The sequence below is a fragment of the Trachinotus anak genome, unplaced genomic scaffold (genome assembly GCF_046630095.1).
Source record: "Trachinotus anak isolate AG129_WGS33_773 ecotype Australia unplaced genomic scaffold, CSIRO_AGI_Tana_v1 ptg000019l, whole genome shotgun sequence".
Taxonomy (NCBI): Eukaryota; Metazoa; Chordata; class Actinopteri; order Carangiformes; family Carangidae; genus Trachinotus; species Trachinotus anak.
This window is the reverse complement of record NW_027273870.1, coordinates 22276442-22294440: the sequence shown is the minus strand read 5'-3', so window position 1 is coordinate 22294440 and position 17999 is coordinate 22276442. Positions and strand designations below refer to the sequence as shown.

At 42.9% G+C, this 17999-nt stretch overlaps 1 protein-coding gene across 2 annotated transcripts; it reads left to right on the top strand.

Moving 5' to 3' along the window:
- The first annotated feature begins 687 nt into the window (after window positions 1-687).
- stox2a (storkhead box 2a) lies at window positions 688-17693 on the top strand. 2 transcript variants are annotated; one of them, XM_071504579.1, is made up of 4 exons: window positions 688-1378; window positions 10132-10284; window positions 12334-14896; window positions 16831-17693. In XM_071504579.1, the coding sequence occupies exons 1-4, from the start codon at window positions 1039-1041 to the stop codon at window positions 17030-17032; spliced, it is 3258 nt and encodes a 1085-aa protein (XP_071360680.1). In that variant the 5' UTR covers window positions 688-1038; the 3' UTR covers window positions 17033-17693. The 2 variants fall into 2 exon arrangements, with proteins under 2 accessions (XP_071360680.1, XP_071360681.1); XM_071504580.1 differs by lacking the exon at window positions 688-1378 and adding an exon at window positions 6471-8446.
- The last annotated feature ends 306 nt before the right edge of the window (window positions 17694-17999 follow it).

Genomic DNA, 17999 nt, shown 5'->3' with positions numbered 1-17999 from the left:
CTTTCCTCTGATAAAGAATCTTAGCATTGATTCACCTCTATGAGCTGTATTTTACAGTGTTGTATTATATTGCATGATACTGTCAGATGTTTCTAAGGTGTTTGCTTCTTTGTATTTGTAAATCAGGTGGACTAAATATTACAAACACCCTTTTATACATGAGGTTCTGTACAGCTACACCACCCAATCCCTCTCAACAGTCTCAGCAAAAAGCGAAACATTTAAGTGAAGTATTGTAGATTTGGAGCCCCATCTGGACGACCAGGTACAAGGAATTCTTTTGTCACTCATGCCATCAAACTGTTAATTGCTCAGGATGAGGCAGATGACGATCAACCCTCCATATATAACACTGGAGGAGGATGATGGAGTCCCTGTTTTTATATGTTATGCAATGTGTTGAGTATTTTGAACTGATGATTGGATGAGGTAATGATGGTTGATTGTTCACCAGATTTTACATTGTGCTGTCACTATTATTTTATATGAGCTTATGTGGGAGATTTTAGTTTTATATATATATATGTGTGTGTGTGTGTGTGTGTGTGTGTGTGTGTGTAGCTGTTGAGCCAACCCTTTGCCAAACCTCTTATAGTGTTTTGGGTTATTGTTAAGAGATTTCTGACGACAAAATGAGACCTTTGGCGGATTTCCAAAATCGAGAGTAGGACTTTACGAGTAACACCTGAACGCAGCACAAGCCCTCGCCTGGAAATAGGCCTAATACTCTCTGACAGTTGGAGAGAGTTGGCTGCGGTGCGCGGCGTGTCAGGTTGCTGATTTCCCTGGGTTTACATGGCGCACCTGTGTTCAACACTCCTAACGTCGTGCTGCAGACTCAGAGTGTTTCTTTTACCCTGCAGTCTACTTCTTAACATGTTTAAACTAGCCTGAGATTATTAGCCAGTCTTGGATAACACGTAAAAAAAAAAAAAAAAAGAAAGAAAAACACCTCTGCGAGGTATAAACAATGCCGTTCACCTAACAAGCAGCAGTTTTCTTCCACCTCCATGTGGATGAACTTTGACTGAGGTAAACATGGAGAAGTTCCTGCAGATAGCCCCGCACTCTCTGGCTCTGGTGCTGTCGCAGGTCTGCGGGGACGATGGAGGGGACTCCTCAGCCTCACCGGCCGAGCTCTCGGTGAAGTTACAGCATCACAGCGGCTACGAGGTCTTCGCCAATTTCAAAGCCGTGAACATGCAGCATTTCTGGAACAAGGCGCTGACGCACGCCCTCTCGGAGATCTTCTTCCTCGGCTGGATAGATGAGCATGTGCTGCTGATCCAGGGCAAAGAAGTTCATCTTCAGGTCCTCAGGAACGGATGGACCAGGCGGACCCTTAAACCACCTCAGGGCTTTGACATCAAATACATAGGTGGGTATGTTCGTCCTTTTTTAAGAGTAAATGGGAAACACATTCATAACAACGCTGTTAAACCCCAAACTGGAAAAATGACAGGAACATTAACAAAAAAAAAAAAAAAAAAGTGGTGATTCTACTTCATCTTTATTCCACGTGGATGTGAGTGGAAAGATACAGACACAGAGATACAGAGATACACCAAAAGAAACATTTATTCATTCTTACAGGATGACAAAAAAATGTACAGCATAAAAGTATAAAGTATAAAATTGAGTAAAATTTGGTAAATCTTGGCCTCTGTTAACAAAGACTGTCAAAGCGACTTGATCAGGTCACCTGACCATGATATCTGCAGCGGGCAGACTGAATAAAGTAAAATTTGAACCCATCATATTCATATGAATCTTGTTCTCCACCTTCCTCCGTGTCTGTGAGACTTGCAAAGGACCTGCACTGATCTGAGACTTGAAATCAAAATGGATATAAATGCAACAGCATCGAGGAGGTCCTACAGCGCTGCCTGTCTGTGTATCATAGCTGTTTGATGAAAGGACTTGGTTAAGGACTTGTTCTCTGGTGTGTAAAGGAACATTAGTAACACAGCTTTGTACAGAAAGTCTTAAAGTTGTGGCATTGTTATTGTCAGGACTCAGATGCATGAGAGACATGCAACTGACTTCCCGTTTGTTTATAGAGAATTGAGACTTGACTAGATTAGGCTTGAAAACAGTATTTGTCACAAAGGGATGTGCAGATCCAACCTTGTCTCTTCCAGTATCTCAGCTCAGAATATCAGTTCTGATATGATCCCCGTGCTGAGCTCACTGGAATCGTCTTCATGTACGTCCGGATTTCTTTACCTGCAGTTAGTGGCTCTTAAGAGTTCTGCTGGTTGTTGTTGATTCATGCTGATTTCCACACCTCTTTAATTGCTGGCAAATGCTGATGATTGGCACTGAACCTCACATGACCCTCCTTCTCTGTAATCGTGAGTTAAATAGCTGTTTTTCACATGATATCATGAGTCTGTTGGTTCTGCTGGCAGCTTGCATGAAGCCAGCTGAAGCTAGTCTGAGTGAAAAATTAGTTTAGCCAGCATCGCACCTTATAACCTCGGCTACTTCATGTCATGTGAGCTTACTCATTCAGATAGAAGAGCCAGGACTGAAGCTTAGTTCCACTGCAGTTCAACATTCCTGCACTCATACTCATCAAGGCCATAATTCATTGTATGCACTGGTACAGGTTAGGACGACTTGAAATTGCCAGCAAGTCTAACCGTTGCACCCATCATACTGCCCTCACAACTCTCTCTTTGAGTGGGTGTGCAAATGAGAGAGAGAGGGGGTGCAGCGTGTAACAGATCATCCTATTTATGTTTGTTTCACAGCAGAGCTTTGGTTTAGATCATCTATTCCATCAGCGAGCAGCATCAAACTGCAGCAGGGAAAACAGAAAATAGAGCAGACGGGAGGGATGATGAAGACTTGTAGAAGTCTTACAGTTCAGTATTTGTTTGTCTGGTCCATCTGTCATTGTATAAAGCTGACTGACACATTGCACCTAAATGAAAGCATGGTCAGTGTCATTTAAGTTTAATGCATTAATCCTGAAATTGAAGGGATAAACTTCAACCTTAACAGGGTTTTATGCAGTGTTTCATAGCGAAGGGAAATATTGCTGGACTTTTCCAGAACGAGCGGCGGTGTTACTTCACGCTGTAAATGCAGTATATTTAAAGCTGCACTGATCCGTGGTTTTATAATAACAATGGGTCAAATGAGTTTGTGTCATGTGACAGGTGTGGCTTGTAGTGACAAAAACCACAGAGAATAATCACCTGATTCTCCGGCTCTCCTCAACTCTACAGAGCACTTTGGTGTCTTTCAGCTAATTTTGGGATTAGCAACTTTATCTTTGTGTCAACTCAACCCCTGCACCTCCTGGAAATATACAACACCCACCAGGCACTTAAATATTTGGTGTATTGAGTGTTCAAACTCTTCTGTGGCTCTGTGTATGTTATCAGATTTCTACATTAGAGCTGCTAGATGCTGATTGCATTCAACTGAAAAGTTCAATACCTGCTGTACCTTAAGGTCTATTATAGTTAAGTATATCTTAAGATATATGACTGTGTGAAGCGGATTTCTTTCTCTGTCTGCCCATCAGAAGAGGTGACGTAGCTTCACTGACTCTACAGAAGCAAACACTGATAAGCTCTGGAATGTTTGTCTTATAGCTAATAACTCACCAGACTCTATGATGCTCTATAATGCCTAAACCAACAGAGTTTATATGCTGTTGGTGCAGATGCAAATGAGATACTGATGGATTTTTTTGTGTGAGATACATTTTTCACAACTAGGCTCATAATCTAGAATAGATATTAACCTGGAAATCTTTGTTGTGTTGAAATGCATGTAACAGTCGGGGGTTGTTTTGCACACTCACCAGATTTATTGGACAGCATAATCAATCTTTAGTTTAATAGTAAGCTCGTGTGAATTCATCTAGCAGTTACATTTTAAACCATTTTGCCTCTTTGAGATCACCTGAAACAGCTCCCACATGCAAGTCATTCCTGTAACTCAGATCACGTTGGTGGATTTCTTTTCATCTGAAAGCATCAAGAAGTCGTCATATTTTTAATTCCAACTGCTGGTTTTATTCTTATCTACAGTGTCATACAGCAACAATAACAGTATACAGAAACATGAAAACCAGCGCTGCATTGATTTTCTAGTTTGAGCTGCAAGTTGTTGTGTGACTCATCTTCTTAGATGTGGTGTCAAGATGTTCGCTTGTGAGACAAGTTCAAACAAAGTTCAGACAAATTTTCACCATAGACTATTTATTAACTATGTTTGTGGTCAGTATTTTGTATATATTGTACTTGCAAAATAACAAGCTGATAGTGTCTTTTATTAACAAGGTTTTGGACAAATAAATGCATCTGAAAAAGGGATTTTTATGGACCTCACAGAGTCACAGGTATTATTGAGGCTGCAGGGAATCAGGGATTGATTAAAAGCTTTCTCACTTGAAATAAGAACCAGTTACTAAAGTCTTTGCATTTCAAAACAGTGTTATTGTTTTGAAATGCATTTTGATGTCAGGCCGCTGCACACATAACAACTACATTTTCACATAGTCCAGATTATCCACCAAACTGCCTGAGAATGATTAGGACTGAGAGCCAAAAAGTAGCTGGATTAATACATTTATGCAAAAGTTGTGTATTTTCAACTGTGTGGAAACAAAGTGTTTTTTAATCCTGACAATTCAATCTGATTAACTGAGGGACTTTGTATCCGTTAGCAGACTATAAACAATGGACTGGGAGGAGTGTGTGCTCCTAAGGAAGGAAAAGTGGAGCATTTGTTCAGGAAAACACTATTGCACTACATTCCCTGATATAGCGACCCCTCCATTGGAAGGAAAGGGAGGGTCCCAGCAGAGAATTGGGGGAAATGTTTGACGCAGCAGAGCGATTTGTTGCCATATATCTTTATGTCAGATCAGGATGTGTTATGTCGGCTGCTGTGGCAAAAAAACACTTTTGTCTGTCTGTTCAGTGTTTGGCCTAAAGGGAGGACTTTTAAAAGAAGCATGTTTTCATAAATAGTCCACTGGAGGGCAGACCACTGGCAAAGAATGGAAGTTGGTTGAGGTCGTAAGTTGCAACAGATCCTTTAGTGTTGGACTGTTCATTCTGGCTAACTGCTATCATAAACAGCAGGATAGTATTATTCATGAGCGACAGAGGATGAATGAACTGTAGAAATTCTCTTACTTTTCATGTAGCATCATCAACAAGTGTAAAATTAAAGTAAAATTTCACTTTGTCTAGTACTTTGGTTTATGACCAAAAAACTGGCAACATTCCCATTAGCTTCATCTGTGCTATGTGTTTATTGCTAATATTAGAAAATGTTAGAATGCTAACACACTAAACCAAGATAGTGAAGCATTATACCTGCTAAACATCAGCATGTTAACATTGTCACTGTGAGCATGTTAGCATGCTGGTGTTAGCATTCAGCGCATAGCACAGCTGTGGCTAAGTAGAGCTTCACAAAGCTGCTAGTGTGCGTCTGAACACTCTTAGTCTCATTTTTAACTAGGTCATGGACTCTAAGACCATGACGCTCGGTAAATCTATGATGGTGCGCATCAATAATAAATCACTTTAATCTCCTTAAGGGCTGCAGTGAACAAGTTATTTTCATTATCAGTTAATTTGCTGAATATTTCCTCAATTAAGTGATTAATGTTTTTGTCAACAAGATCTCAGAAAATAGTGACAAATTCATATTATAGGTCCCATAAGCCAAAGCGATGTATTCAGATTACTATTTGTATCCGACCAAGAGTCATAAACCCAAAGACATTTAGGTCACTGCCATAAATGACATAAAGCTGTCACAGATGACTAGATAACTCAATTTATCAGTGAATCCACTAAGTATTCCAGTTCTATTTTCACATTTGCATATTGTTGTAACCATGATTTTCTAGCAAATACAATAGATACGTACATTTTTCAAAACTAATTCTTTCCATTATCAGGGTATGATGCTATTTTGTGTGTCGATGGATGTCAAATTTCCAGCAGCGATGCAGGAGTATTTTCTGTCCATGTAACAGTCAGTCAGTCAGTCAGTCAGTCAGTCAGTCAGTCAGTCCTCGTCTGTGTGGTGTCTGTCTGCTTTCTGTCTTGAGTAACTGGCTCTTTAAGGGACCAGCACTCAAAGGTAACAGCTATGAGATCATCGGCTTGCGTCGTCATGGCAACAAAGGCTGTTGCAGCACTACTGAGAAATAAAATGGCTGGCGTGGTGTCGCTCTCTCCCTCCTCCTCCTCCTCCTCCTCCTCCTCACCCCTCCTTCCCTTCCCTTCCTCTCCTCTTTCTCTTTGGTATCAGTGAACTGGAGCAGATTGGTTGTGACACTGTCCCCCCTCCGCCCGTGCCCCGTCCTGCCCTCTCACTTTGCTCCTTATTCTGTCCCTCCAACCGTCCATTCACACTCCACACACGTGAGTCAGCAGGAGTCTGCAGCGAGGAGGAGATGCCACTCTGGACATGATTAAGGTGATGCTTTGAGGGGTTTTTTTTACTCGAGGAGTTCAGCTGTTGTCCCAACACTTTAGCGACTGAATCAACCGGTGGGAAGCACTGATGAGAAAGGCACAAATCAGCACCTTTAAATGATTTGCTTTCGGTTGTGGCTCTGTCAAATTTGTGGATTTGGTCTTAAAAGTCAGGGGAGACACAAAAACAGGAAGGATGGTGGTTTAAGGGGGACCCTCATCCTTCAAGAGCAGAGCTTGTAGTACAGAGAGGGTGAGGGAACAAGAGGGAGGAAGGAGAGTGAGGATGAAAATTTTGCCAAAGATTCAGAGCTCTTCCCATTCCCTGGACATCACCTTAGGGCTGGAAATTTTTTAGTTTTTTTTATTTGTTTGTGTGTGTGTGTGTGTGTTTCGAGCTGTTGATATTTGCTCTCCTCTCTGCCTTATGTATGTCCTCGATATCTCTCTCTCTCTCTCTCTCATGCACATACCCCCCCCCTCCTCCTCCTCCTCCTCCCCCCGCCTCCCCCCCTCCCCTCAGCCTCAATCACCCAGACACAGACGCATGCATGCTCACGCAGAATCGCGCGCAGCAGGCGGATGCGCGCATACACACTCTCTCTCCCTCTCTCTCTCTCTCTCACACACACACATACACATACACATACACACACACACACACACACACACACACACACACATACTCACACACCCTTCCTGGAGGTGCTGGGAGCAGCTGCAGCATTAGCGTTGAAAGAGATTTGCCGTTCACTGGAGTTTGCATCCCCCCTGTTAATGAATGGATGCTACGCCGATCGGCTCAGGAGCTTCTTGCGTTGGATTGCGGGAAACGGTGGATATCTATTCTTGAATTTATTTATTTATTTCTATGCTCTCCATTTTTTTCTCCCCACCCTCTCCTGGTGTGCTGTTGTCGAAAGGACGATGGAGTCTTGTGCTTGATCGGATAAAGATGGAGGTGAACGTGGCGTCTCCGGTGCTTGGCATACTATTGAGGTTTCACTGCCCGTTAGGGTGAATGGAGCTTTTATTTCAATTTTTTTTTTTTTTTCAAGTGGGCTCTTTTGTTTTCCGGGGATCGGCCAAGCACTCCTGTGGTGAATTGAGCTTTTGTCGAAGACTGGGCCTCTTAAAGCTTTGAATCTTTGACCATCCATCCATCCCCTCCCTTCTTTCCCCTGCTACCTTCTACTCAAAAGGAACAAGCGGATCCCAAAACCTCCACTGAAATCTCTCCTCACCGTCCTCCTTGCTTCCAATGCCCCATTTCCCTCATCTCTACCCGTGCCCCCCCCACCTCTCTCCTGCTCCCTCCTCCCACATCAGAGCGGCTACGTAATGTGCCTCCCTACGCATGCAAATGGGGATGCTACAAATGGTGGCTGGGACTGATGCCGATGAAAGGGTGATGCCTCGCGCAATCACCTGCACCTCTGCCGCCGCTGCCACTGCTCCAGATCAGCCTGCGAGAGCCCAGCAGCCGATGACAACCACCCACAGTGTGAACACAGTTGTTTGTAGCTTGCTCGTGGATGTAAATGAGACGTGTGTATGTGTGTGAAGGTGCACACTGGTTCCTGCCATGTCTGGTGTGTGATCGCTCTAGCGGGACGTTCTTACTGATGCGGGGGAGGCACTGAGCCTGAGGTTGGTCGACCTCCCCCTGCACACCCCCCCCCCCTCCCCCCCCCCTCCCCTCCCTCCTTCCTCCCCCCTCCTCCCCAGTCCACCCCCCCTCCCCACCCCACCCCACCTTACCCCAGAAGCCCCCGGGGGGTGAAGGCCACCTGGTAAAGGGGTCACGATGAAGAAGAACCGCAGCAACAATCTGCGGCGGGCCTGGCCCAGCTCGGAGCTTACTGAACGCCCGCTGGAGCACAACCTCTCTCGTAGTGAGAAAGACATCCGTGTGCAGAAGCAGCATCTTCCTCCCCCCCCTCCTCCTCATTTCTCTCCGTCCCCACCAAGTTATCGTGCGCCAGGTGAGTCAGACACTCCCACTAGGACAAGATCCACCCTCTCTACGCAGAGTTTGCAAAGACTCTGTTTGCTTTGGGGCCAAAGGGCAGAGTTCAAAGAGTTAGTTGAATATTTTCATGTATTCAAGTCAGAAATGTTTAGAACTTTTCTTTACTTTTCCAATGTATTTAATCTAAATCTATCTTTTGGCTTGTTTCAAAAAAAACATTTAACTGTATCTCAGTGGGTCCAAATCTCTGTTACTTTCTTACTTCCAGGCACATTTTCCCATTTTTTTCCAATGTACTGACCCCCTATTGTAAAACATAAATAGAACCAACAGTAAAACACTATGAAAAAATGTACATTTGCCAATTTTGTACCATTTGAAAGTTTTATTAGTCAAGTATAATTTCCGGGAATTCGCAAAAGTTCACTAGTTGTAGGATTGCTTCGTCTTTCTACCAAATTTTGTGACAGATTAATGTTTTGTGTTTGTTGAGATTGCAAAGGGGCTTTGGGTACTGCCCTTTGAGATACGAAAATCAGATGCTTTCAGTCCCTTTTATTATAAATATCAGTATATTTCTGTTGTCTTTCTTTCTTACTTTATTGTAAGACATGAAACATAAACACTGCAACCCCATTCCCACGTTCCTTGGAGATTTTTTATACTCTATAAAAAACATACTATAAAAGCAAAAGACAGGGTGATTTTCTTTTGTACTGTATAACCACTGGCAGATCCAGCTTTTCTCATGTTTACTAGAAACCGAGTAAAGCTTTGTAAAGCCACATAAAGCTTGAGGGGCTGTGATACTAAGCAGAGATAACGTCATCGTGTTGCTTAACTGACCGTTCAGCAGAGTGCGGTGAGGAGGCAGGGCCCTGCACAGACAGCACAGGTAAAAGAGCTGTGAGCAGTAATGGACAACAGAACTTTGATATGATCATCAATCAGACAAAATTAGTTCTGTAAACTGTCTGTGAATCTTAGAAAACATAATTAGATTATTATCAATTATAATTATTAACAGATTAGAAATCAAAAATGGAAGGTTTGATGTCACAGCTTCTACATGGTGTGGTGTGATTTTGTATCGATCACCGGATTTAGGTCAGAGGAGAGGGTCACTACAGCACAGATGCTGCAGAAGCGGATTCAGTGTGTCGCTTACAACCTTTTAGTAGGGCAGATGTTTGCTCTCAGAGGGGCTTGAAGCCGGGCCGGCTGGTTGTAGGATGATCTCACTACTCACTACTACTGACAGCAAAGCCAGCTTAATTCAACAAAGGCGAGAGAGAATTTCTGTATGTAGCCTCTGAATGTGGCGCTGAAGTCTGTTATATTTTGACAAAATTCAAACATGTTGAATTTTAATGGTGAGGGATTGCGTGAGCTTCCTTTTCTGCTTGTCAGACGACGTGAATCTGATACAGAGATTCAGATGATCTCACGCTACAGCTCCGGTTGCTGCAGCAGCTGCCTGGTTTTACTAACCTACGAGAAACAGGAGGAATGAGAGGCTAAGGAGGCACAGAGAGGAGGGGTGGAGCTGTTCCAGGCAGCATGCGAACTGCTGCTGTTTGACCATTACATCATAGCTTCACACGCTGCGCCTGCTGTTCATTCATGATCTAACAGTTGTGCTTCTACCTCCTCCTCCTCCTTCTCTTCCTCCTCCTCCTCCTCCTCCTCCTCCTGCAGGTGACGTGTCTCCGATCAGTATGTCACCCATCAGCCAGTCACAGTTCATCCCGCTGGGGGAGATCTTGTGCCTGGCCATCTCTGCTATGAACTCTGCCCACAAGCCTGTCAACCAGGAGGCTCTGGTGGAGCACCTCACTGCCAGCTTCCCAGGTATGATCCTCTCACCTTGTTCCTAAAGTGGGACAGCACTGAAAGCAGGCAGAAACTGTCTTTTCAGTACATTATGGGACATATGTAGTTGGAAAATTAGAAGCTTCAGTAAAATACCAAGGTAGAAATAGAGATTTTTATGTGTACCTGTTTTTCTTTTCTAATTTGTTGCCTGTTACCAACTTCTTATTAATCATCATCTTACTAAATTGTCCAGTCCAAAGATTTAACCACTTGTTAACCACCAGTTTTATATTTCAAATACATCTACTGTAGAGGCCAAGTTCAGAGAGCAAGGTAAAGATCTATATAGCCTTTAAACATCTCTTCATCTCACTTAATGGGTTCCTGACCAATTTCAAGGATTCATTAAGAATTGAGATAGTCCAGTGCTTAAAATCTTGCAAACAGCATCATAATGGTTCAACAGAAATAGGGCTGAGACGATAAGTCATTTAAGCAATTAATTGATCGATAGAGAATGAACTGGCAACTATTTTGATATCAATCAACAAACAACTTTGTCCTTTTTCAAGCAAAAATGATGGCTCCCGCCTCTCACATATGAGAGCCTGACGCATTTCTTTCTCATGTTATCATTGTGAATTCAGTATCTTTGGATCTTAGACTGTTGGTGGAATAAAACAAGAGATTTAAAGATATCACTTTGGGCTCTGGGAAATTATGATGGACATTTATTGCTATTTTAAAGACAAAATGATTAAGTGATTGCAACCCTAAACGGATATTAAATCCACAACCTCTCTTAAACAGTGTTGGTGAAGCAACCTTAACCACATCTTTGGCTCCCTGTTCCATCCTCGTCTCCTGTTTTTGTAACTCATACTTTTTTTGGTTTTCTTCACAAGTGATTTTCAGTGTTCACACGTTGATTTATGTTTTATTAATGGGAAGCATATTCTTCAAATATATCTTTACTTCTATACAATAATGGAAAGAATTTAAACTTATAGGTTGCATAATTTTTGTGTAAAAAAAATAAATAAAAAAAATACACGGGGGTGATGTAATGTCAGGCAACACATGGTCTTGCAAGACAGTGGTTATGAACGGGGTTTAGTTAATGTTGATTTGTTGTTTTACAGTATATAAAGTCTTTTAGGTGACTGGTGCTTTGTATTCTGATTAAGTATTCTGTCATTGAAATCATCTGGGAACTGTAGTGATTAGTTTATTCCTTTATTCAAACACAGATGAACTCTTAGGTCATGTTAAGGTATCAGTATTATAGTATATACACAAACCATGGGCATTCCTTAAATGAATGTGGAAAAGTAAATTTAGTCAAAGAAAAAAACCTCTCGATGTTGTAAAAGAAGCACAAAATAGACCTTTAATCATTCTCTTAATTTTTTAAAGTATTATGAAAAAATTCAATGACATTTAATTATTATTAAAATACAAAAAGAAAAAGGAAGATTCAAATAAACAGCTGTTAATAAACTCCAGTGTACCCACCGGTGTGTTTTATCCGTGTCATGTTGTGCAGGTTTATTTTAAATATTAGTGATATTCTAACATTTTCTAACATCCTAACAATATATAAGGCTGTTGGAATGGTCTGAGTCAATTGATTTGGCCAATTGACTCAGAGTTGGGATCACATGGCTTCAATTAAAATGTTGGAATAGAGGAAATGTTTACCATGTATACAGTGTGTGATATTGTCATACAGTTTTTTTTTTGTTTTGTTTTGTTTTGAAGAAATGTGATGGGTAATTTAAGGGGAAATTGTGGGTGAACAATACTATGGATTATCTGATCATCAGAAGATTATTAGATGGCAATTTTGCATGACTGACCTAACCATTTGTCCGGTCAGATTAAACTGAGTAGTTTTTTCTGGAGACCTCACCATGATGATTATGACCTGTTTGTTTTGATTATCTCTTTTTTCTATCTCCAAATTGTTGCAAGTGGCAACAAAATGTCCATGTCCTGTATTTAAACTGTTAAAATATAAATCACATTTGCTTAAAATGAATACATGAAACTGTGCATCAACTTAGTCTAATCTGTTTCCTGCAGGCGTGCCTACACCCAGCTCAGAGGTTCTGCGACATACCCTGAACATGCTGGTGCGAGAGAGGAAGATCTACCCAACTCCAGAGGGCTACTTCATTGTCACTCCCCAGACCTACTTTATCACTCCCTCCCTCATCAGATCCAACAACAAGTGGTATCACCTGGATGATCGGCTGCCAGAGCGCCAACAACAACAGCAACAACCACAACAGCAGCAGCAGCAGCAGCAGCAGCAGCAACAGCAGCAGCAACCTCAGCAATGCACTTCGCCTCAGTCTGGCAATGTCACACCATCCACACCTGGCTGCCTGAGAGAGAGGCCTCCTCGCAAGAATCACAATGACTCATACAATTCCTATCGCGAAGACCCCTCCAGACTTCATGCCTCTGCGCTCCAAAGTAAGTCACCAAAGGAGCACAGGGGAGATTCCTATCAAAGTAAGCCACCCAAGGATCACAACGGTGGGGAACCTCCACAGACCACGTCAGCCAAGGAGCACCGAGGAGAACCCCCGTCATACCCCCACCCCCCACTTCCCACCTCCCCTCCTGTCCAGCAGAAACCGCCGCCTCAAGATCCAGCAGATAAGAGCAAAAGCATCACTTCTTTCCCTTATAAAACTGACACTCTGACCAAAAAGAAAGAAGGAAGTGGTGGTAACGGAAGTGGCGAGAAGCAATCCAAAAGGTTTGGACTCAGGCTGTTCAGACTGAGTTTTAAGAAGGACAAAATGCGGCAGCTGGCAACCTTCTCAGCCCAGTTCCCCCCAGAGGAGTGGCCTCTTCGTGATGAGGATGTGCCAACCACGCCCATTCCCCGCGAGGTGGAAATGGAGATTATCCGCCGAATCAACCCCGACCTAACAGTGGAGAATGTGGCAAGGCACACAGCTGTGATGAAGAGGCTGGAGGAAGAGCGTACGCAGAAGAACAAGGCGGGGTCTTCGGCCCAGCACAGTGCACGCAGCAGGAGGGGGAGGGGCCACCGGAGGGCTCCACATGGTAAGTCCCGCTCTCATAGCAAACCCCGGACCTCTAGGGGAGACCCATCTGAGGGTTCAAACTGGGACCTCGTGTTCATGGAAAGAGATTACCGCTTCTTTAGCCACTCGTTAGTTCGCTCGCCACGGGAGGCCATGTACACCTTGGAGCGCAGGCGAAGTGGAGGTGCAACATACCTGGTCCACAGCAACCCCAACATTACTGAATCGTACTGCCCTGTTACCCCTGAGTGGGATGTGTCTGGGGAGCTAGCCAAGAGACGGACAGAAATGCCCTTCCCCGAGCCGTCACGTGGAACATGCCAGTCCAGGGTGCAAAGAAGTCACAGTCACAATCAGGACAGGAAGTCGCGTCACGAGAGATCCGATCAAGCTAAAGAGCGATCTCGGTCCATGGACAACTCCCTCAAGGGCCTGTCACTGGGTGCGCCAGAAGACTTTGAACCCACTTTAGAGGAGCGTAGTCATTACTACACTGATGACGGCACCCTGCGCGCCACGCAGAAGTCCTCCCACTACTCAAGGATTATGTTCTCTGCTGCTAAGTTCCACTCTGATTTTAATGTGCCTGATTTGGGGAAAGGGAGTTTGGACGAGTCAAGGATCCGAAGTACGATGGAGAGGAACAAAAGCAGAGACAGCTTGCCAACGTACAATGAGCTAATGGGACTTTCTCCTAAGCCCTCAACAGATGAGTACTTCCAGTGCAATACGTCAAATGAAACAATCCTAACTGCCCCTTCGCCTCAGGCAAAATCAGAATATGACACATTAACCTCATCAGGGGGACTCCGAAAGGGCTCTCCGGCTGACCGCCAAACGCCTCACCTCACCTCTCCTCATACGATGGAGTACAAAGAGGACTTGTCGGCAGCAAAGGGACAGAATGGCTCGGTGCGACTGACACCAAGCCAGACGCCAGAGCCGGTGCAAAATGCCCGATTGACGCCACACCAACACAATGTAGATCCAGGAGGGGGAGGAGGCGGTATGGTGATCAAGAGGAAAGAGATCTTCAGCAAGGACACTTTGTTTAAACCTCCACACAATGCCTTGTCCACAGGCTACGTGGAAAACAGCTACACCAAGTCCGGCACATTGCGGAAAGCCTCACATGCCAAATCAACAGAGGCCCTAGACAATCCTGAGCCCCAGCAGCCTTCCAATTCAGCCACTTCCTCAGCGTCACCTGCAGTTTTACAGAGCTGCTTAGAGCCAACAGTCCCCTCCGCCTCCTTTGACTATTATAATGTATCAGATGATGAGGAAGAGGAAGAGGCAGAGGAGGACTCGCACAAAGAGTTGGCGACAACAGAGGACAACAAAGACCACGGGGAAGGGGGTGGTAACGGTGGAGGCAGTAGTGGTGGTGGGGAGGGAACCATGCAGTGGCTCCTGGAGCGGGAGAAGGACCATGATCTGCAGCGGAAACTGGAGACCAATCTAACCTTACTCAGCCCCAAGGAGACAGAGAACAGCAGCAGCCAGAAGTCCGCCCACTCTGCCCGTTTGGACAGCATGGACAGCAGCAGTGTCACAGTGGACAGTGGATTCAACTCCCCCAGGTATGTGCAAAAATGAACTGTATATTACATAAAACTGCAACTTATAGTGTGTTTTGGATTAGTAAGTAGAACATAGTGGGACCAAATACTCCATATTCCCAAATGTTTGGGTTGCTCTCAAACCAGGTATTGACAGATGTGGTCCTTATACAACATCTCTACAGACACACAAAATTGAGTGAAATGCACAAACCCTTTCTTGCACCCCAAAGCTAAATGAAAGGTGTCACAGTGGTAACTGAAAGCTCTAAAGCCAAGCAATCGTATTCTTACTTTGCTTTTGACAATTTAATATTTGATCCACCTGATAACCTACATTCTTATAAATGTTTTCACTGTTAAAGCATCCAATATGAGATTGACCCATCTATCACATGGAAGGCTAAAGACCCAGGTTTATGTAGTTACAGTAGAATTCAGGTCTTAACTTAATAAGTATGTCTTTATTGAGGTCTTATGGTACACAATCCAGATTCCAACACTAAATAGGCAGAATTGTCTGGTCGTCATTACTGTTCTCATCTTAAGAGCTTATAATGGCTTATTCCAATTGTGCTGTTTTGTCCCATAATAATGTAGTTATGCAGTACCAATGTACATGGTTCAAGTCCACCCAGGGACCTTTTTTAGATGTCACCCCCCCCCCCCCCCCCCCCCAACACACACACATGCCCACACACACACCTCTTCCCATATTTCCTGTCCACTCTTCTTTTGCTAAATCATTGCCATCTCCCTGCTTTAACAGCAGTCCAATAATAGTTCTGACAGCAAAATCCATCTCAAGTCTAGACATACAGTATGGTGGAAGGTAAGGTGTGGAGCAGTTTTACACTCACACCCCACTGAACCAGATTCCATCCTGGACTGTGATTTTGTGTAAAGCACACACCTACGACTGTTAATATGTAAATTAAAGTTTGACCACCCTCACAATGTGATTCACAGATTCTGACTACTTTGATTACAAAGATGAAAGTCTTATAAATCTAAGTCTATAAGTCTAAGTGTAACCAGAATGGCATGTGAAGAAGTAAAGTAAAGCTAGTGACATTTTTTATCTTGATAGAAAAAAATGACTTTTGAAAGTAACTGTATTAATAACTATATAATAATAAAGTAAAAAGTGAAGTTAATATAAATATTATGGATTGTTTCAACTTCACATAAACCGCTGCAAATATCTGCCTATCAGGCAAACAAGTGTACTAGCAAGCTATTTCTACTCCTTTAGTCAAACTTGAACACAGTGCAGCAGTTTACAAGCAATAGCAATAGTTACCAGACAATTAAAGGGGTATGCCACCAATTTTCTATTGCACTTCCATAACTTTGTAGGATGTAATAGCAGTAGAGGCTGACCTATCCTGACTTTATTCCCTAGCTCCAAAAGCACAAAATGCAACTCAGTTACATCTGTTCATGTAACTGTTTAACTGTAACTGATATTCCCCCCTCAGTTGGTATAGACCAAAATAAATTTTCAAAGTGGTCAGACACACGATTCCAAATGAACGTAAATGCTTCTCCATTTCTTCACTGCTTGATGTGTAAATATGCAAATGTTGTGTTCAGAACCTGTTTCCACTGCCCCCAAGTGGCAAAAACTTTTGTTATTCCAGGCTTAAGGATCATACTTAGACTCAAAAACCGGCTTTAATCTATTTTTAATTATCTCTTTTCTATGTATTTGTATGCATTTTTATGCCACTCCTGGAAGGAATTAGATTTTTTTATTAATCTCAGTAAAAAAAATTTTTGCTTCTTCTCTCAATCAAAATATGCTTGAAAATAGTTTCAGTTGTATTTTGGTGTTATTTCTCTTTCTTGCCAAGCACCACTTGTGCTCTACACAATATGGAAATTGTCATAGGTTATTTTAATACATGGTGTATTTTGAAACCAGACACTTCACTTGATTCTCTGTTGTGCAGGACACGTGAAAGCCTTGCATCCAACACATCCAGCATTGTGGAAAGCAATAGACGGCAGAATCCAGCGCTGAGCCCAGGCCACATTGGCACCAGTAGTATCGGACTGCCATTCAGCTTTCGCGCCATCCCAGAGCCCCCCACCACACAGCCTGAGAAACTCCAGAAGTCATCGAACTGCCTGGCCTCCATCACCAGCGTCTGACAGGCAGCACAGACTGAGACAGTGAAGGTGGTGGAGGAGAGAGGAAGAGAGGTGTTTCACCATTTTGACCCTCGCTTTCCTCAACCAACACACACATACATACACATGAAAAAACACGCACTCAAACACACATCTTCAGACTCCTGAGAATCCATTTACTGGGACTGTTACAAAAACAGGCATGGCTTCAAGAGACTGTTCCCACAGCTTCAAGAACTTTACTGCAAAAAAAAAAAAACAGAAGAAAAACTACAGAATTTCAAGACCACAGTAGGTGAAGAAACCTACATGAAGTACTTTGATTTTGGTGACATGGACTCTAGTTTGGCTTATATCAAGATTCTTGATTATTGGTATTGGAAAGTAGTAGACTATAGGATTCAAGTTACATTTGGAAATATCAAAAAACTTTTTATATTACTTAACAATACATGTCCAATTAAATGTTCTCCTTCCTGAAATAGCGTCAAGTTCTTCAGGACGATTCAATGTATCAGCACAATGTCGAGACAATAAAAGTTGATCCTGAGAACAACAAATGAAAGATATAAAAACATAAATCAGCTCAGATTTGTGTACCGCAATGCAAATGATGTATGTATACTCGATACTTTTGATATCCTAATTATTATAATGGTGGTATTAAAGATGCTATGTGACCAAAATGGTGTTTGGACAAAATGAGCTGCACCTCACCCCTCACATGTACATTACAGAACATAACAGGTACTCCACGAACAAATCTCACCACAAGGTCACTTTTGTATCTGATTTGGAGCTTTTGATCGTATCAAGTGATCTTCCTCAGCAGGCAGAGTTTGCTCAGTTGTCGTGGTATTGTAGATGTTGTCTTTCAAGGAAGGTTAAGAATGATATTTTCAGTATCATCACAGGTACTTGTTACAAAGAGTAGAGTTATTGATTTTAAATTAGTAACAGGTTCATGAGGTCTCAAGTGCGGTGTCAG